At 40.7% G+C, this 23,919-nt stretch overlaps 2 protein-coding genes across 6 annotated transcripts in view; both read right to left on the reverse strand.

Annotated features, from left to right (window-relative positions):
* Positions 1 to 7,380: 7,380 nt before the first annotated feature.
* Positions 7,381 to 10,352, reverse strand: LOC103044660 (cytochrome P450 26A1). Its single transcript, XM_007255111.4, has 7 exons — positions 9,906 to 10,352; positions 9,559 to 9,783; positions 9,088 to 9,369; positions 8,813 to 8,968; positions 8,560 to 8,694; positions 8,308 to 8,460; positions 7,381 to 8,017 (listed from the first exon to the last, which is right to left on the reverse strand). The coding sequence occupies exons 1-7, from the start codon at positions 10,092 to 10,094 to the stop codon at positions 7,679 to 7,681; spliced, it is 1,479 nt and encodes a 492-aa protein (XP_007255173.1). The 5' UTR covers positions 10,095 to 10,352; the 3' UTR covers positions 7,381 to 7,678.
* Positions 10,353 to 14,999: 4,647 nt separating this feature from the next.
* exoc6 (exocyst complex component 6) overlaps positions 15,000 to 23,919 on the reverse strand; it is a 66,153-nt gene continuing 57,233 nt past the window's right edge. For 3 of the 5 annotated variants that reach the window (XM_022669208.2, XM_022669204.2, XM_022669206.2), the window contains 3 exons: positions 19,082 to 19,194; positions 18,815 to 18,826; positions 15,000 to 16,663 (listed from right to left, as the gene is read on the reverse strand). In XM_022669208.2, the coding sequence (XP_022524929.2) occupies positions 16,531 to 16,663; positions 18,815 to 18,826; positions 19,082 to 19,194 (258 nt within the window). In that variant the 3' untranslated portion in view covers positions 15,000 to 16,530. The remainder of the gene's footprint in view (positions 16,664 to 18,814; positions 18,827 to 19,081; positions 19,195 to 23,919) is intronic. The other 2 variants (XM_022669205.2, XM_022669207.2) reach the window with 1 other exon arrangement.

The raw sequence follows: 23,919 nt of genomic DNA on the forward strand, positions 1-23,919 counted from the left end.
GGAAGCTAGGTTGTACGTTTCCGAGTAATGTTTATTGAGCAAAGTTAGCTAAGTTACCAAGCCAGTCTTGATCTAGGGAGTGTTTTTGACATAGATATCCTGTTGTGATCAGTGTAGCAAATTCTCTGTCATAAGCTGAGGGTGTACGAGAAAGTCATGTACTTCTGATCCCATTCATGCCAGCTCTGGGCTGGGAGTTCGGGGCATATGAAAGCCGCCAACTTCAAGAGGAGCAGCCGGAGGCCGCTGTCAGTCACTCTGAGACTTTGAGAAATGTTTGAACTTGTTTTCAGAAGCGTGGCAGACATTACAGTTGGAATGCTGCAATTGCAGATGTTTTCTTACAAAGCCGTTCATTATCTTTCACCTCCGCGGATCCTGCTGGAGCTGCTCGTCTTATTTCTCTTGTAGATATCTCGGGGTGTTTTGGGACCGTTTCAAAATGCAAGCTTATTCGGGAGGGAAGAGGATCTAACTGAGATAATTGTTGTTTTTAACTGGCGATACACTGAAGGTGTAACTCGAATATTCAAGTCAAACTTGGGGCAACAGCCATTGACGTCATTTTAGGATGGTAATCAAAACAGTTCATCCCTTCAAGCCATTGCTTTTGACCATTTCTGCACTGCAGGGGTTCCAGGGGTAACTTTTAGTGATTTTCTAAATGACTAGCCTAAATGATTAGCCATGTTGTATAAGAATGTAATACTGTATCATTTAGAAGCTTATAAATTACTCACAGTGATTTACAGAGTTAACCAGGCTTAAGCACAGCTTCCACACAGCAAGCTTAATTTCAGAGTGTTACTAAACTTCTAACCTACTAAAATGCTACTAGAGATTCACAAAAAAGTTCACATCCCCCTATTTAATTAAATAAAAGTTAATTATGTGGAGGTTTTTACACAGAATTGGACTCTAGATGTCATATAAATCATATAAATCATTTTTAAATTAAATCATCCCACTATTTTCTCCTACTTTCCAATTTTTGTTAAAATGTATTTGCCAAGTTTTTAACAATCCCTTTGCACTTAAAGTATTCATTTAAATTGATATATTTTGATGTATTTAGCATGTGCTAGTCTTCACCTTCCTGATGTTGGGTCATCACTAGTGATAGGGGGAGTCCTAATGAGTTGGTTGGGTAATTGGCTGTGTAAATTGGGGAGATAAAAATGGGATAAAAATTAGAAATAACATTTTCTAAAAACTAATATCATGTTCCATTACTTTTGCCTTTTCCAATGGAAGCTAAAGCAGACTGTATTGACCCTCACAATATGTGTGTCTATTGTGTGTCTGCATTGAATGGTGATGTGATTTCAGCCAGAATTGCATGTCTGTTTAAATGGAAAGTTCTAGCCAGACACTGCCGGTCACGATCATTATCACCCACTGTACTGTCCACTGTAGGTGGTAATACCTTCTGTGATGTATTCCTGGTACACAATTGACACTATGGATGTCACTATGGATACTCAACTTCAGAAATGGAGGGATTTAAGTAGTTTAGCGGACCTAGACCGTGACACTGTGGTTTTAAGATTCTAAGTTCAGTCATGTACAGTAACTCCTTTGCTGCATTTTATCCAGAACTCATCAAACCCTTAAAGCTGGCCTACAATGCCAAAATGGACCAGACTTGGACCATATGGACCAAAGCCAGATCTGTACCAAGAGCTTTTTTAAGATTTCAGTGTGGCTCAGCTTGACCCACCATCTTTTAAAGCTTTGGAAGATATTCAGGCTTTTTTTTGTACAGGCACCAAGGTGGTGGAATGAACTTTCACTTTAAACGCAGACGAAAGACTATTCCTATTCCTAAATTGCTAAAATTAGCACTTTTCTTCTAGGCATCCATACTCACTTCTGTATTTAGCAGTGTCTAAGCTTGAGCATGCAGAGCCAGTGAGAATGCATAGATGGCGCTGTCTCGCCTTATTACTCTTATTGTGCTGCTGGCCAGCACAGGTGTCTGTTAGCTAATGTATCAGAGCTAGGGATCTGGCACTTTCCTCTAAGGGACTGCTTTAGATGCCTAATGATGCTACAACTGACTGACAGATGTATTGGAAGAGGCATGTTTTTATAGTTTTTATACTTCTAGTGTTTAAAGCATTGCAAGCAATAGGAAAGTCCTAGTGGATGGGTGTGGTTTACTGATGTACTGACCAAATCATGGCCTCAGTCAGACTTCAGTTATACATGTCAAGTTACCATTAGCCCATTGGCCAGTGTTCAGCCTCACTCATAACATGATAACACCTCACAACTTATACAGGTTTTGGTTTTCCCAAATTAGCTTACCCCTAAGGTAAGCTAATGATACCTCATGATACCAATTGCAAACATACCAATTGGAAACATATCTAGTTAGCCAGTTGCTGTTGCTCTTTTCACCCTGGCTGCTATCACTTGATGCTTATTGTCATTGTCATGGTTACAGGTACACTATGAGTGCTACATATGCACGTCGTGTTTGATCAGATTACTTGTAGCATGCATATAATTGGAGAGTTTTACTCAAACTATTGGGTGTACAAGTGTACATACAAACACCTCAATCAGATTCTAGAATCGGAATGAATTCATCCATATATGATTCCCTGTCAAAGCCAAAGTCTCTAAATGTATCATTGATCACATGTTGGGTAAGAAAGGGTTAAAGGCTGATAATGGTGATGAGGCTGGTGTGTTTTCTTCCACATTAAGGTGGGGTCACACAGGCAGACATAAAGGCAGTCCAGCGATTCAGGAGAAGAAGTGAGAGTCATGCCACTTAACCTGACAAGCTACAGGTACGAGTCATTAATCTTCATCTTTCTCAATGGACTCCTGATGCTCCGCCACCCAAGCAGGAATCGAGTTTCCTTCCCGAAAGGACTCGGGGAATTCGTTTTCACTTGTTTGGCTTCATCAGTGATGCCTTTCTCCTTTTTCCTCTGTTATTTTAAAAGCTAAATGGGTTGCAGTTATCGTTCAGGCTACTGTTACACTGAAAACTGAGAATGCTGTGATGGTCGGCCCCCGAAGATCGATTCCACTTGAACCGTGTCTGGGTGTGGCCCCTTGGACCGTCAGTGAATGGAATTGTTCATCATTAGTTTTTTGACCCCAAGAGTTGTCCCACAGCTCCACGGTCCTGCACGTGATGATGGTATTTCTGAAGGAAAACTGAAGGAAAAAAGATTTCTATCACTTCTTTTCAGTGACACATGCCGCTGTGCTTGTTTTCGTAGCCATCAAACAGCAACAATGCTGAAGCTCATGAGAATTTTTGTGGGTTAGTTCCTTTGTAGATAATTCACCAGCTGTGTGGACTGTTTAACTCTCAATTATTACTCAACTATTACTCTAATTTCTCTTCCTTCTTCTTCCTTTATTATTTGTGGTTTTACCCTGAATGAGTTTTCATTTACATAGTGATGTATTTCACCGCTGTCCTTAGTCTCACACGTTCCTTTCTCTTTACGCCTCGAGTCATTTCAAATCCGTTTTCATCATCATTCGTTTCTAGGACTCGCAGAAGCTCAAACTCTTGAGAAATGGACAGTTTAATGTGGCCGTGAGGTCATGCCTCTTTTTGTAAATGAGTGAACTTTTCCTGACCCTTGGGACCCGTGAAAAGCCCCCACTTGATTATAAGTAATAGCAGCGGGCCGCTAATAGGTAATCCAAATGAGTGCTGGAAAAGGTCTGATATGATTCGTCAGGAGGGCAAGAGTGCAGCAGACATGTAAATGCTGTTAGGAGCGTTTGCATTGACTTTTGTGGTAATGAAAAAGCCATTTTCACTTCGGAGCCGGGGAGCCCTATCTCTGTCGATGGAACAGCTCTTTTACACCCTGTCCATTACAGTGCCGAGCTAATTTTAGTTGGAGCCGGTTATGTTTAAGGGCACATTAAACTTGCTGGGCCACTAAAGACCTCATTTCTTAGAACGACGTGACATGAGGAGTCAGATAGAGTTCAAATGACAAATTGTGGCTTTTAGGTGGGAGATTGTCTAGGATTTGTCTCCTGCTGTTGTCCAGGCACATGTTAAACCCATCACTGTATATAGTTCCAAATTCACTTTTGACCAGAAATGTTTTTTTCTGCTTTGGAGGCCAAGAAAGCCCTTCTGTGCAGAACTACAGTGCAGAAACAGGCAATCGTTTCTATGCAAACTGTGCAAATAGCACAGTGCCCGAACAGGAATCGTTACAATGCAGGTCCAGCCGCAATTACATTGATTTACTTGATCCCAGGCTTGAGGAACTGCATAAAAACAAGAGTGTCTGAAATGGCTTTCATTTAGCAGCTATAAATTCAGTATATACTCACAAATTTAGACAAAAAATGGCTCTGCGGATAAAAAGTTCTGCTGTCGCCCCTCGATGTTAAACAATAGGCCGGGCGGAGGTTCTTTACAAGGTGATAGGAGGAAAAGTTCAGCTGCATCTATCAAAGGGCCCGGGTCTGCTCGGATAGGACGGTTGGACATAAAGGTGTCAGCCATGCAGTCAGGCAGATGTAAATCAGGAGCCCGGAGAACAGAACAGGGCAGAGAAATGGCTAACAGAGGCATCTGCCAGGCCGCCAGAGCTTCTCTGATTCTTTCCCCTCGCTTTCTCTCTTCTGCTTCTCAGTGTCACGCAAGGACAAGTCTCTTCCACATGACCCCTGTGTGCATGGGCGTGGTAGTGGGGGGAAAAGTGGACCTGACTACACAGGGCCCGAGTAAAAAGAGGGGCCCATGAAAATCCACGTTCATTGTGTACTGGCATGGACAGGGGCCCACTGACATTGAGAGTGTACAGGGCCCAGAATTTGCTGCTACGCCCCTGCCTGTGTGCTGGGATACAAGCCCGCCCAGCATACCTGTCAAGTTTTAGATTAAAAATAAGGGATATTTTCCTCTGTCCACTTAAAGCCGTCCCACCAGCCCAACGAAGGTTCAGTATCCCTTACATTTTAAGACAGGTTTCCAAAAATCTAAAATAACCACATGTGAACCACTTACACACTACAATTAGATTATCAGAATCTGAAATGTTGTGGACATTCCTACATATGTCATTCTTTTAATACAGCCAAATTAAAAATCCTTTTCTAGATATTTTAAAAAAAGTTAAGATTTCATGTCTTTTTTGGCATAATGCACTCTTTTATATGATATATGTATTTTTTTATTTAATGGATTTAAAATTGAACAAAGGGTGCACAAATTCTACAAAATGACTGTAGGTGACCTAAAAAATAGTATCATGAGCTTTTACTAAAAGGACATGGACCAGATATATTCCATCAGTAAAAATTAGTCCTAATGGGCCTACACAATTAATAATTTTTAATTAATACTTCTTTCTTTTGATCACTCCTGATCAGTTCAGTTCATTTCGGTCCTCTACAAATTTCAAGTTAAACTGAGTCACAAACTTTATTTTTATAATTTTAAAAGGTTTAATCTGTGTGTTTTATTTCGGAGACGAGTATTTTTAAGCAGCTATCAGAAAAATCTCATCATAGTTTCCATTAGCCTACCGTTACATTTCTTTTAGAAAAATCGCTGTATATACAGATAGGTTTTAACATCAGCTGCTCCGACGAGCTGCCTGAACTCACCGCGACGGGGGGCTTCCCCACACTGACCCTCCTTTGCAAGCTGATTGGCTGTTTCTCCTGAAAGGCGGGACTTTCTCCTTGAACCGGCTCCACGATTGGTTAAGAGACACAGAGCGGTCAGTGCCCTGTCTCCTCAATAATATATATATATATATATATATATATTATTTTAATATAATACGGGAAATTTACGGGAAAATAATAATACGGGAGGACGGCGGGAAAGAGGAGTAAAATACGGTAGGTTCCCGGCCAAAACGGGAGACTTGACAGGTATGCCGCCCAGGCAGCCCTTTTTTTATACCTCCTCCTCCTCGAACCATCTCTTCTTCTTTTTAATGGCGTAATTTGTGAAATTTTGCTCCTTTGAGGCATTCGGCAGAGAGGGTGAGGCCACACTTAAACGGCTTATTCTATAGTGCTAGACCTTTATCATTCCATTCAAGTCACCTCCTGTCCCAACATTCACATGGAACTGCTCTTTTGTGGAAATACGGCACGACAAGCAGTTGCGATATCGCCCAACACGTCCTCCACCCCCCGCCTTCCCTTTCTCCTTCCATCTCCGGTGTGAACTCTCCACCACCCTCTTACCTCTTTCACTGTGGCCCACGTCACTGAAATCACACCGGGCTGCTTATTATCCTCGCAAAGCTTCCGTTCATTTCATCTGTTCCCAGGCCCTCCCATACCCATTTATTTATCTATCAGAGTAATGGAAATAGGCTGTGGTCCACAGACCTGTGTTTTCAGTACACTATCTAAAAAAAAAAACAGCCTGAGCTGATGTGTTGAATTAAAAGGTCATCCTCCATATGAGCTTAAACTGAACCTGGATTCTAAATAGATCTTATGTAATTTGTCCTATTTTAAACTCTTATGTTATACTGATATTGATTCCCTATTTATAAAACAAGTGCATTTGGGTATCTTGCTCCATCTAGTTTTATATACACTACACTATATACACACAAGTATTAGGACATCTGTTCATTAATTCAAATCAAAAAGAGTTTATTGTTACTGTCCAGGTAAGGCTTTTTTCCACTAGATGATATAATTGTTTTTAATGATAGCAGCATCAGAGAAATCAGGATTTGGAATGATCACTACACTATTGCATGCCCAACTCCCCAACTCATCCCAAAAGTTCCATCCACTGTTTCACAGCTGTATACTGGGGGCTCTATGGGGCAGTTTCCCGGACAAGCATTAAGCCTTTCAATAGAAAATCTCTATTTAAAATGTTGCATAGTCGAAGACAAGGCACAATCACTGTGTGGGAAACTTACCCATCTCCTACATTGAATTAAGTGCTGGTATAGTTCTAGAGTGTCCAGAGTGTCCTATTCTATTGCCAATACTTAATACTACAGGGGCTAGAAAAAGTGTGTGTATGTACACATGCATTTGCATATTCATTAGAAGAGGTAGCCACAAAATATATTTGACATCTAGTGTACCTTCGGTGCTTCAAATATGGTTATACTTATTTTTTGTAGTCAGTTCCCAGGTTCTGCCCAAACAAATGATCATTATTAGATATAATTTTTATACACACACACACACACACACATTAAATATCTACTAGTGTGAGGAACCTCATGTAGTAAAGTCATCATAGCAGCCATAACTTCTTGTCTGTGCTGCCTTACATTTCATACCATTCAGTACCAGTTTACTACTTTAGAAAATTACACTATATAAATCAACATATAAATGTAGTTGATTGTGTTTTAAACATAATGATTCTCAATAAAGACAAAAAGGTTTTGCAATGTAGTCACAATGTTTTATTAAATAAAGCCCATACAGCAAATAGTAATTTAAATAAGTTGCATTCAGTACAAAACACTAAATATATATATAAAAACAAAGCTACATTACAAATATACATCACAGACACCTCAAAGAAATAAAGTGATCCATGAAAGAGTAGTGCCCTTTGTTAAAAATGGATATATACAGATCTATTATATAAACCAAAATATAAAAATGTCATACGTCACATTTCATCTAATGCCTATGTACAATGCTTACGCTAGCAGCTCAAGCCGGAGTTAATGGATTAATTGCTGATGTAAGGGGTGAACTTTGTGGGAAGATTGTCCACGGGGTACACTGTTGGGCCCGTTTTCATTGTCGGAGGTCCGTTTAAAAGTGTCCAGTTGCACTGCTGCACTAGCTCGACTAAAAAGATCTTGAGCAGCACTTTGGCAAACTCTTTGCCCACACACATCCTGGAGCCTCCTCCGAAGGGGATGTAGTTAAACCTGGAACTGTCCTCCAAGCCTTTGGTCATGAATCGCTCCGGCTGGAATTCCTCTTTGTTGGGGAAGACATCTGCAACATCGTGTGTGTCACAAATGCTGTAAATGACATTCCATCCTTTGGGAATCTGGTAGCCCTGGAGAAAACAAAAGATACAAAACGATAATTAAAAAAGGTGTCCATCAAGTAGGGGAGAATTCTCTAGTAGGTACATATATCTCGAAAGGATGATGATTCTTACTTATGTGTCAAATTAATTACTGCAGCATTATCAATAGAGCTAGCAGAGTATCGAGTGTGTGTGTGTGTGTGTGTTGCTTGCTCTATTGTTTATGAATCAACTTCATGCTAAGATGCTGCTGCAAAAGCCAGGCAATGTGTTTTTTTTCTCACTAGACAAGAGTACAGTCTAAAATATGAACTTACATTGAGCTCAAACGTCTTAAGTGCCACACGAAATCCTCCAGGTACAGGTGGATTTATTCTGAGTGTTTCCTTAAGGACACAGCCAGTGTATTTTAGCTGTTCCAGGATCTCCATGTTTAGAGCTTTCCCAGGTGAATGCAAGCTGGAAATATCCTGTGTGGAGAAGGAAAAGAGGAACTCTTTAGCACTCATTCTTAACCTGTCAATCAAAAGGTCACACAAGGTGTGTTGTACACAGATAGAAGATCCTACCTGCTCTTTCAGCTCGTCTCTAATTCGTTCAACCACCTCTGGATTCAGCCCCAGGAACATGACTAGAGAAGTAGCTGTGCTAGCTGTGGTCTCGTGGCCTCCAAAGAGTAGTTCAGTTGCGGACTCCTTCATAGCCTGAAAGATTAGAAAATAGAAACAGGGTTATTATCTACGTTTTTAAAAAACATGTGAGCTTTACTCATAAATTAATTTAAAAAATGTATTTAAAAGGTAATTAACAGTGGGAATTTACCTGCATGCTAAGTGGCTCATTACTCTTCCTGCTGTTTTCAATCAACAGCTGAAGCGCGTCCTTGTGTTTTGGTTCGTTTTCGTTGTCGCCATCTTGGATTTTCTTTTTAATATTCTCCTCTATTTTGGCGTGGATGAAGTTTCGCGCTTTCAGCCCCTTTTAACAGAAACATAAACTAGTTAGAAATGGAAAAAAACGGAAACAATAGGTTCTAGATATTTGTATGCGTCAAAAAGCTTGTAATTTAAAAAATATATATATATTTTATTATTTACCCGATATAAACCGCTGAAAGGGACGTCAATGGGAAGAGAGAACAGGTTCTTGATCATCTCCTCGAAGGCTTCGACCAGCTCCTGCTCGTCGGTCTTGATCTGGTCCGGCTCGAAGCCCAGTAAAATCCTCATGGCGATGCGGAACATGAGGCGCTTCATGTCGGGGTAGACGAGCACGCAGGGGGCGCGCTGCAGCCAGTCCTGCACGGCGCTCCGCACCTCCTCCCGGATCACCGGGATGTAGTGCTCCAGAGCATCCCGGGAGAATGCCTTCATCACCGCCTGAACACAGAGAAAGAGTCGGGCTCAGTTAGTGGAGGATAGGTGATAGTGAAGAACAGATAGTTTAAGCAACAAAAAACACACACAAACGTTTAAAGTTGTCTGTGGCTCCAGCTATTACTAAAAAAATGCTAAAAAAAAAAAAAAAAAAAAAAACTCTACTTTCTAAGGTTGACGAATCAGCCTTACCTTCTTTTTGTTTTTATGCTGGCTGCCGTGGACATTAGAGAGCGTGTCAGAGCCCAGGATGGTCCTGACTGATGCCGGCCACTGAACAGCAACAAGTTTGTGTTCCCCCAGCAGAATCTGCCTCACGTTGTCCGCCCCCATCACCCTCACCGTGGGGTTACCGAATAGGTGAGTTTTGTAGATAAATCCGTATTTCTGTCGCTTCATCCGGAGAAATTTTCTTCTCTATGAAAGAAAACACAAATTGCATGATTAGCACTAGAAAGGTAAAAAAAAAATAGTAGGGTAATCAAAATAAGGATAGCCTAAAAAAATCAACGTGCAATCAAATTAACGTTTCTTTTTACCTGCAGGATGAGCTGCAGCGTCTCTCCAATAAACGGTAAGCCCATGGTCCCTGGAGGAACGGGGCTCCGACAGCCCGGATCAATCCCTCTGACCACCAGCACCTCCCACAGCTTCACCGCGGCCAGAAACAGCAGCACTGGGAGCACCACCGTGCACAGCAAGGTTACCAGTAAAGTGTATAGACCCATAGTGAGATAGAGAGCGCGCGCACACCCACTGACAGTCGCTCACTCACAAAAAAAAATAATAAACACTAGAGAGAGAGAGAGAGAGATCACTCAGAAAGGAGCGCTGGTGCTGAACTGCTGAGAGTCTCCGGGGTTATGCACCCTTTTATACCCATTCCCCGCGTCTCGGCCTCCTGTTACCTTGCTCAGATAAATTAGTTCACGCAAAGTTCATCTTTAATTGTGGTGCGGTGTCGCCCCGCCCCACGGGGCCAGGAGCCGCTGCCTCCGCTCCAAACCCTCAAACCCTCCGCGCCATTTGTTACAGAGGCGCATTTTAATAGCAGCAGCAGCAGCAGCAGCAGCAGCACCTCCTGTAGCAGCCAGACAATCCCGAGGATTTGCACTTTGAAAAGGTGTTAATGCCCCCCGGCACAAAGGGGGACGAGAGTACGGCTCCTTTGTGCTCAATATTTACACTCGTTAGTCGACTGAACCTGAACAGATTAAAAAATGAAAAGCGTCTTAACTTTTTTGTACAGTTTAATATCTAATAAAATAGTATACAAGACGACATGGGGGCGCAGAGATGTTTGAATAAAAAATCTGTTTTAATTTTTATAATTTTAGGGCAATAATAATACCACAGGTGTGAAGGTGAGTATAGTACGGTGTAAAATATATTGAATGTATAATGCATAATTAAATAAAACATAAAATCAAATGTATTTTAGCTTGCGTTTTAATACTATTATTCAACAGTTTCACGCTGTTAAAAAAACATGTATACATTTATTTCATTATAGTTAATAAATTATTTACATATGTAGGCACAAAACCTACATCTCTAACAGCAACAGCAACTTTACAGTAGACAGAAAAAAACAACTTTTGATATATATATATATAAATAAAAAATATAAATAAAAAAACGTTCATTACAGGTAATTTTGGAGAATCTCTATTGATGTAATCATCCAGATATTTTGAAACAGTGTGTGGGACATTGGTGTTCAAATTATGCTGTAAACTAAAAATAGACAAAAAATTAAAGATTGGCTTGTTTTACATTGGACAGTATATATTGCAGGATATACAGCTCTGGAAAAATAAGAGACCACTTAAAAATGATGAGTTTCTTTGATTTTACCAAACTGGGAACCTGAGAATATAATCAAGAGGAAGATGGATGATTACAAGCCATCAAACCAAGCTAAACTGCTTGAATTTTTGCACCAAGAGTGGCATAAAGTTATCCAAAAGCAGTGTGTAAGACTGGTGAAGGAGTGTGATTAACAACCAGGGTTGTTCCACAAATATTGAAAAAACTTTATGAGTATGAACTTGTTTTCTTTGCATTGTTTGAGGGCTAAACATTGCATATTTTTTGTTATTTCATTCATTTCCCATTTTCTGCAAATACATGCTCTAAATTACAATATTTTATTTGGAATTTGGGAGAAATGCTGTCCGTAGTTTATAGAATAAAACAGCTAGCTATATTAGACCACACTAAGCTTATTTTTCAAGACCTCATGTTGGACTTTAGTCGCAGTTACTAGGTCTCACACACACGTGGACATAAAAATATATGACGGGTTCAAACCTGGGTCAGCTTAAAGAGTGACGGAGAGAAGCAGCAAGGTTACCGGTACACGAAGAGTAAACACCAAAGAGAACCCACCCACAGCACTGAGGACCACTGTCTTTTACGACTGCTATAACGAGGAGGGGAGGTGGGGGGACAGGCCGTCAGTGAGACAGGAGGGCTCCAGATTTTACAGCAAACTTTATGGATTTCCCTTTCTTCATTCCGGGAGCGGCTAGTTAGCAGCCCGAGCCGCTGCTGCCCCGCATTTCACCCCTCAGTCCTTTGAGGTCTTGATGGCGTGAGGAGGACGAGATGCATGAGACCCCCGAGTCTGGGGGGCTATTTTAAGTCATGTTTATTTAAACAGAGCGTTCGCGTGTTAAACCATTAGGTGGCCATTGCTATGTTTACTTGGTTTAAAACAGAGAGGCGGCCTTGAAGAATGCGCTCTCCGGTTCTGCAGACTTGGCCTTCTTTCTTTGTGAATGGTGGAATGAGTGCCTCGTCTTTCCTCGTTAGAATCGTTAATAATGTGAGAAATGCTTACACTAATGGCGGACTCTGGCCTCGCTGAACTGCAAGTCATGCTACCTGAAGTTCAAGTATAGTTCAATTACACAGCAGTTTACCTGAGACACAGAGAGCACTCACATGCTGTAGTGTGCAGAAACGGGCCTGATAGATTACACACGATATTTAATAATTAACTACAATTCGAGATTGCAAAAAAAGTGAATGATAATGTAAATTATCATTAGGCTACACAGGTAGTTTCGACTTTGTAAATATAATTGGCTGAAAGGCACCTTAACCCTTTCAGACCTGAATTATCTCCAGTGATGGACAAAAAAAAAACTCTGTAGCTGTAGCTAAGTATCAGTCCGCCTTATCTGTTTTAAATACCTACGGTCAAGGATCATGTTTACAAGAAAAAAAAAATCATAATAAATTAATATTATGTTTTTAACACAGCGACACGTTTCTGTGTTGAAGGTGTGGAGCAATCCTTGCTATATGTGCTGTCTCATAATTCAGTATCTACCTTAGAAGGCAGCAAGCATTGCGTTGAGGCTAGACTTGCAATGAACCTCTGTCAGCTGGAGGCGTGAATAATTAAAAGTATTTCATCTTTTAACCTACTCTACGAGTTTCTTATATGACCTAAAATATCCCTACCAAAAATATCTGGTCATCTGGAAACAAAAACATCCCCTATGCTGGTGAAGAGCTAGTTAACTAGCTATCTTACCAGCATATGGGTATGTTTTTCTCTGGTTGAGAAACTAGCTGTAAACGGGATTATTTAGCAGAGATTAAGGGAAAATTATAACATGTTCTAAACAGCTTTTGTAAAAACAAGCCGTCTTCAACACAAAGTATCATGGATTAGGCGTGGTAAGGCATTTAATTATAAGATGTTTTCACAAATTAGCCAGATGACGATACCTTTGCAGGGCTGCTAAGTATTATTTTATTATTTCTGACAGTGAGTTTTATTCTTTACATTTTACATACAATTGTTAGACTGTGTTAAAACCTAGTTTTATTTCGTTTTAGTTTATTAATTTCAGATTATAATGTAGTTAACAGTTGAAGTTGAAGAACCAACATACAGCCGCACACAGCTCTCTCGCATGAGATTTCAAATCAGGCGCGCTCAAGCCCTCGCGCCTCACAAGCCACGCCTCGTGCGCTATGATTGGCTGTTTACCACCACCTGTATTCCGCTTAGCCACGCCTTCTCAGCTCCAAGATTGGAGAATCTTATTTACACTTCAGCTCGCCTGATAAGACCGGTCACTAACCTAATCCATTACTAATTACTGCATAGACCCGGACAGGTAACCACTGTTTAAGAGTCTGTAAGGGGTTAAATAAAGAATTTGAGAGTCTGTAAGGGGTTAAATAAAGGTTTGAGAGTCTATAAGAAGTTAAATAAAGAGTTTTGAGAGTTTGTAAGTGGTTAAATAGAGGTTTGAGAGCCTGTAAGGACTTAAATACAGATTTGAGTCTAAAAGGAGTTAAATAAATGGTTTTGAGAGTTTGTAAGGGGTTAAATAAAATGTTTGAACGTCTGTATGGCGTTAAATAAAAGTTGAGAGTCTGTAAAGTTAAATAAAGAATTAAGAGTCTGCAATGGGTTAACTAAAGTATTGAGAGTCTGTACGGGGTTGAATGCAGAATTGAGAGTCTGTAAGGGGTTAAATAAGGGTTTGAGAGTCTGTAAGGGATTAAATAAAGGTGTTTTATGTTTTTTTCATCGGGAAAATGCAGCAAATTAGCTTGTCATTTATTAAGTTTAAGTTTCTCTCATCTCACAGCTGTATAAAACATCCACGCGTATGAACTACTGGCCAGTCGTAGCGCGGGAGGGCGGGGCTTGTCGGAATATGGGTGGTTAAATAAACCCCGCCCTGTTTATCCTCCTCCAGTTCCCAAGCAGCTGACCCGCTTGTGACCTACAAGGCGGACCCTGACATCTCTGTGAACTCCGGCTCAGAGCTCGCCAAGTTCACTGTCCGTCAAATAACGAGATAGGGGAGCTCGAGCAGGCAGCAATTACCCGCAGTGCGACCTATTCTCTGGCTGTCAATCATGAAAAAGCAGAAGGGCACAATTAAAGACAGGACATACAGGATCTTCTAATTGGGTCAAGAGATAAACAGGCTTTTCACTTGTGTAGAAAAAAAAAGTTTTAATTGGAGTCTGGGTGGCGGAACTCCGACTTTTTTTAACCCCCCCCCCCCCTTCCCCATAATGTGACTTTCTCTTCACCCCACAGATATATCTACATTTAGACTAGAGACTAAATTACTGAAGAAAAAAAAACTTATTTATCTACAGCGTGAATCACGTGACCAGGGACACATTTAGGTAAACATACATTAACCTACATTAAATAGGTCGTTATTATTGCACAAATACATACATTATGTTATACTGACTGGTAGACACTGGTGACTTTCATTCTTAAAAACAGCAGTGAGCACCAAACCCTGCTCCTGGATAAATGGATAAAGATTGTCCACTGCTTTAAAGCCTTCACCAATAAGAAAGCATTTACCTGTTTTACATGCTTTCCCTGCAGGACCCCGCATAAAAGAGAAAATTACCCGTCCGGATAGGGCTTACGGTGAATATTTTTTAAAACCAGAACTTGAATCACTTCACTGTTCTGTTGGAATTCGAGAAAGTGAAAAAAAGGTTTATCTTGCAAAAAAAAAAAAAAAAAAAATCCATATAATGAGACAAGAAGATATTTGTCCACAAGCAGTCAGTCCACCACCAAATGATCTACAATGATGAATAATGGTGAGAAAAAGAAACAGCAGCAGTTTGGTGATCCACATTTTATTAAAGCACACAAAGAAAAACAAATGGATTCTGGAAACAAGCGCTCACTGAAATTCATGGCAGAGATGCTACAGCTAACTGCCAGTCAGACATTTCTTGGACACTTTTCTTTTTGACACTGGAATGATGCAGGGGTTTAAGTAGCTTCTTGTGTTTCAGCCATAAAACTGAGCTCAACCTCTTAAAGCACATGAGGCATCGCTGAGAATTTGAATTTTTTTTTTTTTTTTTTTTTAAGTCTACTGTACATAGTTTAGATTTTGGGAATGGAAGAACCCTTCCCTGAAATTGATGTAGAGAATACCTACATTCAATTAAACGAAAAAATGTGGTATATACAGTGACATTTTAATTACATAATATATATACACATTTTATATATATATTTTTTTTTTTTTTTCTTTTTGGAAAGGCAAACTTAAATAATATTCAGTGCAAAATGCCTGCTGAAAAACCCAAGACCAACTCAATCATGAAATACAGGTTTCTGGACCTGTAACTCGACCAATTATTGCTCTTTTTAGGTTTAGCGAGAGACTCTAAAGCGTTTTAAACTCAAAAGCTTTCATTTATTTCACCCTGAGGAAATTAAAAATGAAAAAAAAAACTAACTCTATGGAGCGTTGAAGACACAAAGGAAGTGCTCTGGACATTGTGTCTGATGAAATGTTTCGATGACTGAAGCTCATCTTCCCTTACTTGAAGAAAAAAAAAGGTTCTGAGTTAAAAGTTTATAAGTTATGAAAAGGTCCTCTGGCCTTCTTTAAATATTAAAAAAAGAAAAACATACTCATGCAAAGTGTTCTTGTCCCCACCGAGTTACCCTATCAGAGTATCCTGTTAATTTCACTCAAACCAGACCAGTGGAGAGAGCATGAGTTTACAGTAGTGTTAAATATATTTAAAAATATGTACAGTAAAAACATCATCCCCCATCACACCACAGAGAATCTCAGGATCTCAACGTGAACATCAGTCTCGTAGATGGACTTCATGGTCCCTCAGCCTTAACTCTCTCATTCTCACACCTGCACTCTGAAGAACACGCTCCATTTTAGCGATACAATCATTTTTTTCCACTTACACAATATACAAAACATAGTTCTCAGCCATTAAAAATACATTGCAAGAAAAAAAAAAAGAAAGAACAGAACTGCTGCTTCACTGTGTTCTGCATTCTGTCCCCACCTCCACACTTTTCACTGCTTTTGTCCCGTATTTACACACTATCAGTCCAGTCAGAAATGAAAAGTCACACAGTGGGAGATGTTTTGGCAGACAACATGAGGAACGCAGCTGCATGAACTTCAGAACTGCATCACCCTGAGCAGCTGCACACCAAACATAGTGAACAATGCCATCACACTCTGAAATGAGGGACAAATGGACGTCCACAAGTCCGCACCATGCTTTGTTCACCACACACACTGCTGCTGAAAAAAAGCCTGGTAACGGGTAAGAACCATGAAGTGTGATGCAGCGACTGGGTAGGGGTTGGGGGGAGGGGGGTGTTTAGGAGTGCTGGGACATGCCGTTCACCAGACTCCTCAGCTGCTTCACCACCGTCTCAATCAGCTTCTGCTTGTCACGGTCGTTCTTCCTGAACTGCGAGAAGATGTTGTTCTTTTTGCTTGTGTCCTTCATCCTAGAGGAACAATACAATAACAAATCATTAGAGGGCAATCCGACCTCATCATCAATAGAGCTTAGATGCTCTGCCCGAACCCGTCCGGGGCGGGCCGAGATTTCCCACCACTTTCCTCGGGTTGGGTCAGGCTCAATAAAATAGTATGTGACGTAGGCATCCGTTTTTTTAAAGCTATTTTTGTTTTTATATAAAACTATGCTATGATTCTCACAATATAGTTAAGTAACTAATCAAACTTTTTTTTTTATATAAAAGTTGCAAAAGTTAGAATGTTACAAATCACGCAGCTCTGAGGCTCACGCACACGTAAGCTTCTCTACTGGTCCACATTTGACTTGCAGTGCTGTGTGTAGCTGTTCTTAAATAATATGTTTTTGTTAAATAACAGGTCTATGCTTCTTCAGTGTTGCAATGTTAATTAACATCATTCTGAACAGATTTTGCTCATTCAAACAGCCCGAAAATGTTTTTTAAAAGCTCAGTTTTAACGCTCTACTTACAAACAAATGTTGGGCTTGGGCAGAGCGTGCACGGGCTCTGGCCAGGTTGGATTTTTTGGGCCCGATCTAAGCTGTAATCATCATTCATAAATTTGTAAAACCCTTAGGCTAGAGATTACTTAAGCAAGTTATTTTTGGCTGTTTGGCCATGCGATCGTGTAGACAAGAAGCTGTGTCCTGAACGGAACTATTCACATACTTGCCTGTGTGCTATGGGGGTTACAGAAGGCTTCCGCTAGGGGGCACTAAGTATGTATATGTGATTTAGTGGACTAGTTATATCTATAGCTGGTGGATCTTTTTTTTTTTTTTTTTTACTTGTAAGCTGTATTAGCCTCATAGCTTCAAATGTAAAAAAGCAAACTTAAAACACTAAGTTTCAGAGTAAAGGAAAAATAAATAATATTTTTCTAAATCGTTTTCAGCGCGAACACTGAGCATGCTCAGAATGGGGTTTATTGTATCCCAGTTGAACTAAACTACAACAACAAAAGGTTAGACGTGACTAATATGGATGAACACATTTGTGTGTGATGTTAGCATGCAAAGGTTTTAGGCTTCTTGAATGTCTCTTGAGTAAGAGGGTGAGGAACATTTAGCACTGAATGGAGTTCTATGAAAGTAGAAGGGCTGGATTATTTCAATTACTAACATTAACAAACAGAAAAAGCTGTTGATATAAATACTATCAGAAGTGGTGAAAATAACACAGTAAATGGAATCATGTTTAAGCTTTCAGACTAGGACTGGGCGATATGCTTAAAATGAATAAAAAATAAAAATTGATAAGGTAGAATAGATGTTTTTTTATATTTGTGGTATTTCACTGACTCAGTAAACTGCACTAGATTATGTTTAATATGTTGAACTCATTATGCATTAGGTTTCTATAACAAAATGTGTACAAGGCTGTACTCTGTAGAGAGTCTGTACATCCAGAAACCAAACCATTTCTACACAAATGACCACAAGAAGTCTTTTGGAATTAAACTGTACACAAATGGTAACATGTTTAGCAGAGTTGATCTTATGATCTTATGTTATTGTTGATTTATTTTTAATGCACTGAATAAAATAGTCTCAAATATACAGCTTTGGAAAAAATAAGAAACCACTTAGAAATTATGAGTTTCTTTAATGTTACTAAATTAAAAACCTCTGTAATATAATCAAGAGGAAGATGGATGATCACAAGCCATCAAACCAAGCTGAACTGCTTGAATTTTTGCACCAGGAGTGGCATAAAGTTATCCAAAAGCATTGTGTAAGACTGGTGGAGGAAACAAGTCAAGATGCAAGAAAACTAATTAAAAACCAGGGTTATTCCACCAAATATTGATTTCTGAACTCTTAAATCTTTATAAATATGAACTAGTTGTCTTTGCATTATTTGAGGTCTGAAAGCTGTGCATCTTTTTTGTTATTTCTCATTTTACTCAAACATATACCTATAAATAGCAAAATCAGAGAAACTGGTGTGTTTTACTAATTTTTTTCCAGAGCTGTATATTTACAATATATTGCCCAGCCATATTTTAGACTCATATATATACAGTAAATGTAAGTCTATGATGAAACACAGAACTCCATTTGAGAGCATGTCAGGACATTCCAAGAGTGAAGTCAGTATGAAACTGCTTCTACCTACCCTCTGTTGACCCTGGTGTTTGATAGCAGTAAAAGAGAAAGAAAGGGGAGGAAAACTGCATATTAGCTTCTAATTAACAGGAACAAGTTGTACCATGAAATGACTTCTATAATTACAGTCTTGTAGAATTTGCCAACAACACTTCTTGTAAAGAAACAGATGTTTAAGCTACTTTACTAGTGCAGAAACAATACAGAGCAACTTAATTAACAGTTAAAGAGTTTAATATACGATGATGATGATGATGATGACTATGATGATACCCACTTTTCCAAAAGTGCTAGTGCAGTGGAGGGGTTGACCCGCAGATACTTGGAGGTGGGCTGGCCATAGTCTGCCAGGTACGTGGACCAATCCCACACCATGAACAGGTCTAGGAGCTGCGAAACAAATAACAGCAGGTTCAGATAATGATAATGCAAGACATACATAAACATGGCAATTAACATGAAGACAATAAGCCAGAATTACTGCTAATCTTAATTCACTGAAAAATGTTGATGCTCCTTGGTTTGGAGGGTGGGGGAGGTGGGCCGTTTGAGCTGCTGGTGGGGGTTAGTCCTGGAGTACTTGTTGGAAGCTGGGAGCTGGCACTTAAAATGCAAAAAAGCAGAGAAATCCCTTGGTGACCTCTAGATAACCTGCACAGGGACTAATCCTAGCTCCACTATGGCCTGCAGTCACACTGCTACACGCCTTCCTACCACTTTGCACCTCCAAATGTAAACCAGGGCCCAGGCCTCAGACGCATTGTGCTTAAGCCTCTAGCAGGGAGAGATCGCTCCCTTCAATGTATGCTAATTGATATGAATCAATAGGGGGACAATTGCTGGCCGGCTCGTTCATTATGGAGGGGCTCTGAAAGGGTGGGCTTCAGAGCTAATGCCATTTCACACCTGCCATGTGGTCCGTATTGGGGAGGCCTGTTTGCCGGAGCATCATGTAGTGCTGTTTGCTGTTCCTGCTGGGCTGCAGCATTGCTGCTGCTACACTGAGGAGGACACTGGGGTGGGTCAGTGGTTGAGACCCTGCCAGTGTTTGGAAATGGCAATAAAATCAGATCTTAGGGTGCCTTAGACTCTGAGGCTCTGAGCCATTACCAGGCTGAAGTGACTTATATCTGATTTTTTTTTGCTCAATGTGGTTCATATCAGATTTTTTCATAGCTGTATGAACTTGCCAAATTATTTAATAAAGTGGTTCTAACTCGGATGCGTATTCGATCCATGGATATGTGACATGAATGTGAACAATCAAATTTATGAATTCGGAATTCATGCGTTTCTTTGCTTTTTTTTCCCTATGCGCTACGTGCTTCTCTCTTGTACCCACACATCTCTCAGTGCAGCTGTGCAGCTATAGCTGCAAAAACAGCAAAAGCACACTGTCTGACCTTTTTTCTTCCCCTCCACCTGAGCATATACTTCAGACCAGAGTTTTTTTTTTTCCAGCAAAAGATGCTCCACATATGAGCTGCTAACTCATCCATTTCCTTTTTTAAATCTATGAGTCGTCTCTCAAATTTGTCAATTTTTGTTGTTGGTGAAGAAGGCGATGTTTATACACATATCAATGTGTATCAAGATCTGAGCAAAAAATCAGATTTGAGCAATGTGGCTTGTAATGTGAACGTAGCCTTAGACACAGTGGAATACATTTGGGTTGCTAATGGTGCAATATCCATCCAAACAGGGCAATGTAATTATCCTTAGTGGTGCTTCGTATTTTGGTGGCTAATGTATTAAAAAAATATGAATTATAATCAGTCTAATACTAGAATAGCAGGCCTAAATCATACTTGGATTGATGCATAATGGTCACAGCCATCTATGGTTAATTGCTTGATGCCCTTTTTGGGCTTGTATAGTAACTAGAGGTAACAAACTTTGTGAGATGAGTGAAACTGCATAGTGGATAACCCCATATTTCATAGCTTCAATAAAATTAAACATTTCGTCACTCCTATTGAAACTGGGACTCCACAGTTATGCTGAAAAGAAAAGAAACACTTGGAATTTGCAGGGCAGTGGAATGCCAGGGCCAGCACTGAATAAATTATTTTAAAAAACATTTGTCCAATTATATCACTGGACAACATATATGTAGTGTTTTGTTGTCTGTATTGTCTCTACTGTACTTGTTGTCTATGATATGCCCCTTATCTATTACTGTACCAGAGGTCTAGCTGCTTAATAGACAGGCAGACAGGTTGGAGCTGACAGAAAAACTACAATAACTTAAATAACCACTCTATACAATTGTGGTGAGCAGAAAAGAATCTTAAAATGAATATCATGTCCAATCTTGAGGTGGATGGAATGCAACAGCAGAAACTATATTAAGGTCCAGTTCTGTCAACCAAGAACAGAAAGCTGAGGCTGAAGAGGCTCAGAAGAGGCACACAGATAATAGGCTAATAAACTAGCGCCAAAATCATTAATCCATTAATCCATAAACTCACAACATGAGTCAACAATGTTGTTGCTGACCATGTGCATCCCTTCATGACCACAAACTACCTTTATTATCTTCTAATGGCTACTTCCGACATGATACACAGTGGCCTTCGATGTACCATCATCTGTATCCAATGTAACTCTTTGGGACGTGGTTGAATCGAAGAACCGTCTCCAGTTTTAGTGCGATTGGTTGCTAGTGAAGTGTTTTAGATGGTATCACAGCACCTCTGACTCTTTGCCAGGCCTTTAGTTGGGCTGATTCTAATCCCCTCTATATTGCATTTCACCCACAGGGCAAAGCCCCTGCCTGAGTGCACAGCAGCAGCAGCAGCATTTAGACCTGTCAGGACCTATAGCCCATGCTGCCTGACTCCCCTGTAGTCCACCGTCGCTCCTTCACGGCCTGCCTCAGCGCACCCCTCGCACACAGAGCAAGCCACTCTTCATCTTCTGGCTTTTGTTATCTGAATTCCTCATTCGTGTTGACAGCCGAGACAGGTCCCCGTGAATTAAAAGACTGTGCAGAAAGCAGCAGCTCTCAGGCAAACACATGCTCGATCTTCAGCTGCTGTCTGAAGATGGCGTTTCAGAAAGATGCAGTCACGATATGAGCCTGATCAACATGTTGAATGCGGGGCACATTCCTCATATGCTACTTATCTGATAGTGATGTGCTCCCCCTGAGGCATTTAATTAAAAGTAGAATGAATTCACCTCCACAGTTGATGCAATCTTCAGACTGAGGGCTTTACTTCTGAGAATGTGAGAAATGAGAGATCCCATAATAACGACCATAATAAATTAAACGGACGTCTGAAGGTATAGATATGTTTGCTGTTTGGCTATGTGTTCATGTAGACAACCTGCTGCGACATGAATAGAACAGCTACTAAGTTCAATGTAGCTTGCCATCAGCTGCCGGAGCCCTAAGAGAGCACAATTGGCCTTGGGTAGATGGTGCTCTCTCTCCCCACATCACTCCAAAAGGGTGATGTCTATCAGCACAAGGCGTCTGTGAGCTGATGTATCAGAACAGAGTCGCTGCGCTTTCCTCCGAGCGAGCTTTGATGCTACTCGGCAATGGTGGCTGACTTTACATGTATGGGATGGGAGGAGGCATGTGCTAGTATTCACCCTGCTGGTGTTGGGGCATCACTAGTGATGGGGGGAGTCCTAATGAGTGGGTTGGCTAATTGGCCGTGTAAATTAGGGAGTAAATGGGAAAAAAAATTTATTGAAATAAAATTATGTAAACAGCTACTAATTTCAAATACTTGCCTATGTGCTACAAGTGTTACTGGAAGCTTCCACTACAGCCTCCAGTGGCCAAAGAGGTAAGCACACATGACACAGGGTGCTTTTTCGTCAGCATGGTGGCGGTACCGGTGTTGGTGCCAAGTTCCAGAGCGGTTCTGTGCTTTTTCACCGCAAAATCACAGATTCTCATCCAGAAAGGTCAGTGCCATTTCAGCCCCACAATTTTGCTGGTCTGGAACCAGTAACCACCAGTAAACTGATGACACAAGCGGCCAAACCAAAGCAGGGCGTTCAAGCATTGTTTACAAACCTTACCGCCATTTTCAGCTAAACACGGCCACATTCACATACGTACTAAGTGATTCCTTAAAGCAGTGAAAACACAGATCGGTTCTTAAAAGGTTTGCACTTTGCAGGTGGAATTTGAGGCATTCAGACCTCAAATAATGCAAAGAAAACATGTTCATATTCATAAAATTTTAAAAGTTAATCCAAAAAATCATCAGTATTTGGTGAAATAAACCTGTTTTTTAATCACAGTTTTCATTCATCCTGGCATGTTCTCCTCCACCAGTCTTACACACTGCTTTTGGATAATTTTATGCAAAAATTCATGCAGTTCTGCTTGGTTTGATGGCTTGTAATCATCCATCTTCCTCTTGATTATATTCCAGAGGTTTTCAATATGGTAAAATCCTCCCAAAATTCTTGTGCATATAAATTTTGCTCACAAAATACACTGTTCTAACAAATGTTCTCAAACATTTCTAAGAGTTTGGTCACTCAGCTCTACCCTGGCCTTACACGCCACTGCTACATTCACAGGATTGAGTTACAGCTAACAAAGGCTTAAGAAATTGTTTAAAACAGCTCAGAGTAAACAAAGTCTCCATTAGGCTTCCCATGATTGGCAGGAACATTGTGACCTCTCCATCTGGGGTCAGCACATCCTCAAACACACCAATTCCAGTGGATCCATCCTGTGTGCTGCCTGTGGCCCTTGTCAAAATCGATACCTAAGCACACCCCCCTCCGCCCCCACTGGCGCTTCAGTTGAGCGGCACGTGCGGAACGAGTGGTTAACCTCTGGAAAGGGGGCAGGCTGGGGTGAGGAGGTAAAGCCTGACCACTGGCGCTCTCCTCTCCTTATCTGCGACCGGGGAGCCTGACCCTGACCACGGCGCTCTCCGCCCGCTGCAGCCGCATGAAAGGAAGCAAGAGTGCACTTGAAAAGAGTTGTCAGCGAGCCCTCCTGAGAAAACCTGGCGAGGATCAAAGCCGGGTGGCACATGCGGTAATCTGGCCAAGAATCTCAGGCAAACAAGAGCGAGCAGCTCTCAGGTGTATCGCTGTGGCATGTTGTGTAGTATTTTCAAACACGGGCTATTA

This window comes from Astyanax mexicanus, chromosome 15 (genome assembly GCF_023375975.1).
Source record: "Astyanax mexicanus isolate ESR-SI-001 chromosome 15, AstMex3_surface, whole genome shotgun sequence".
NCBI lineage: Eukaryota > Metazoa > Chordata > Actinopteri > Characiformes > Acestrorhamphidae > Astyanax > Astyanax mexicanus.

Bases quoted from the DNA above. Each gene is read 5' to 3' on its own strand.
- LOC103044660 (XM_007255111.4), bottom strand. From the start codon at position 10,094: ATGGGTCTATACACTTTACTGGTAACCTTGCTGTGCACGGTGGTGCTC. The intron at 9,370-9,558 runs GTAAGGCTGATT...CTCTGTGTTCAG, and splicing joins AGCATAAAAACAAAAAGAAG to GCGGTGATGAAGGCATTCTC. The intron at 8,461-8,559 runs GTAGGATCTTCT...TTCTCCACACAG, and splicing joins GAGACGAGCTGAAAGAGCAG to GATATTTCCAGCTTGCATTC.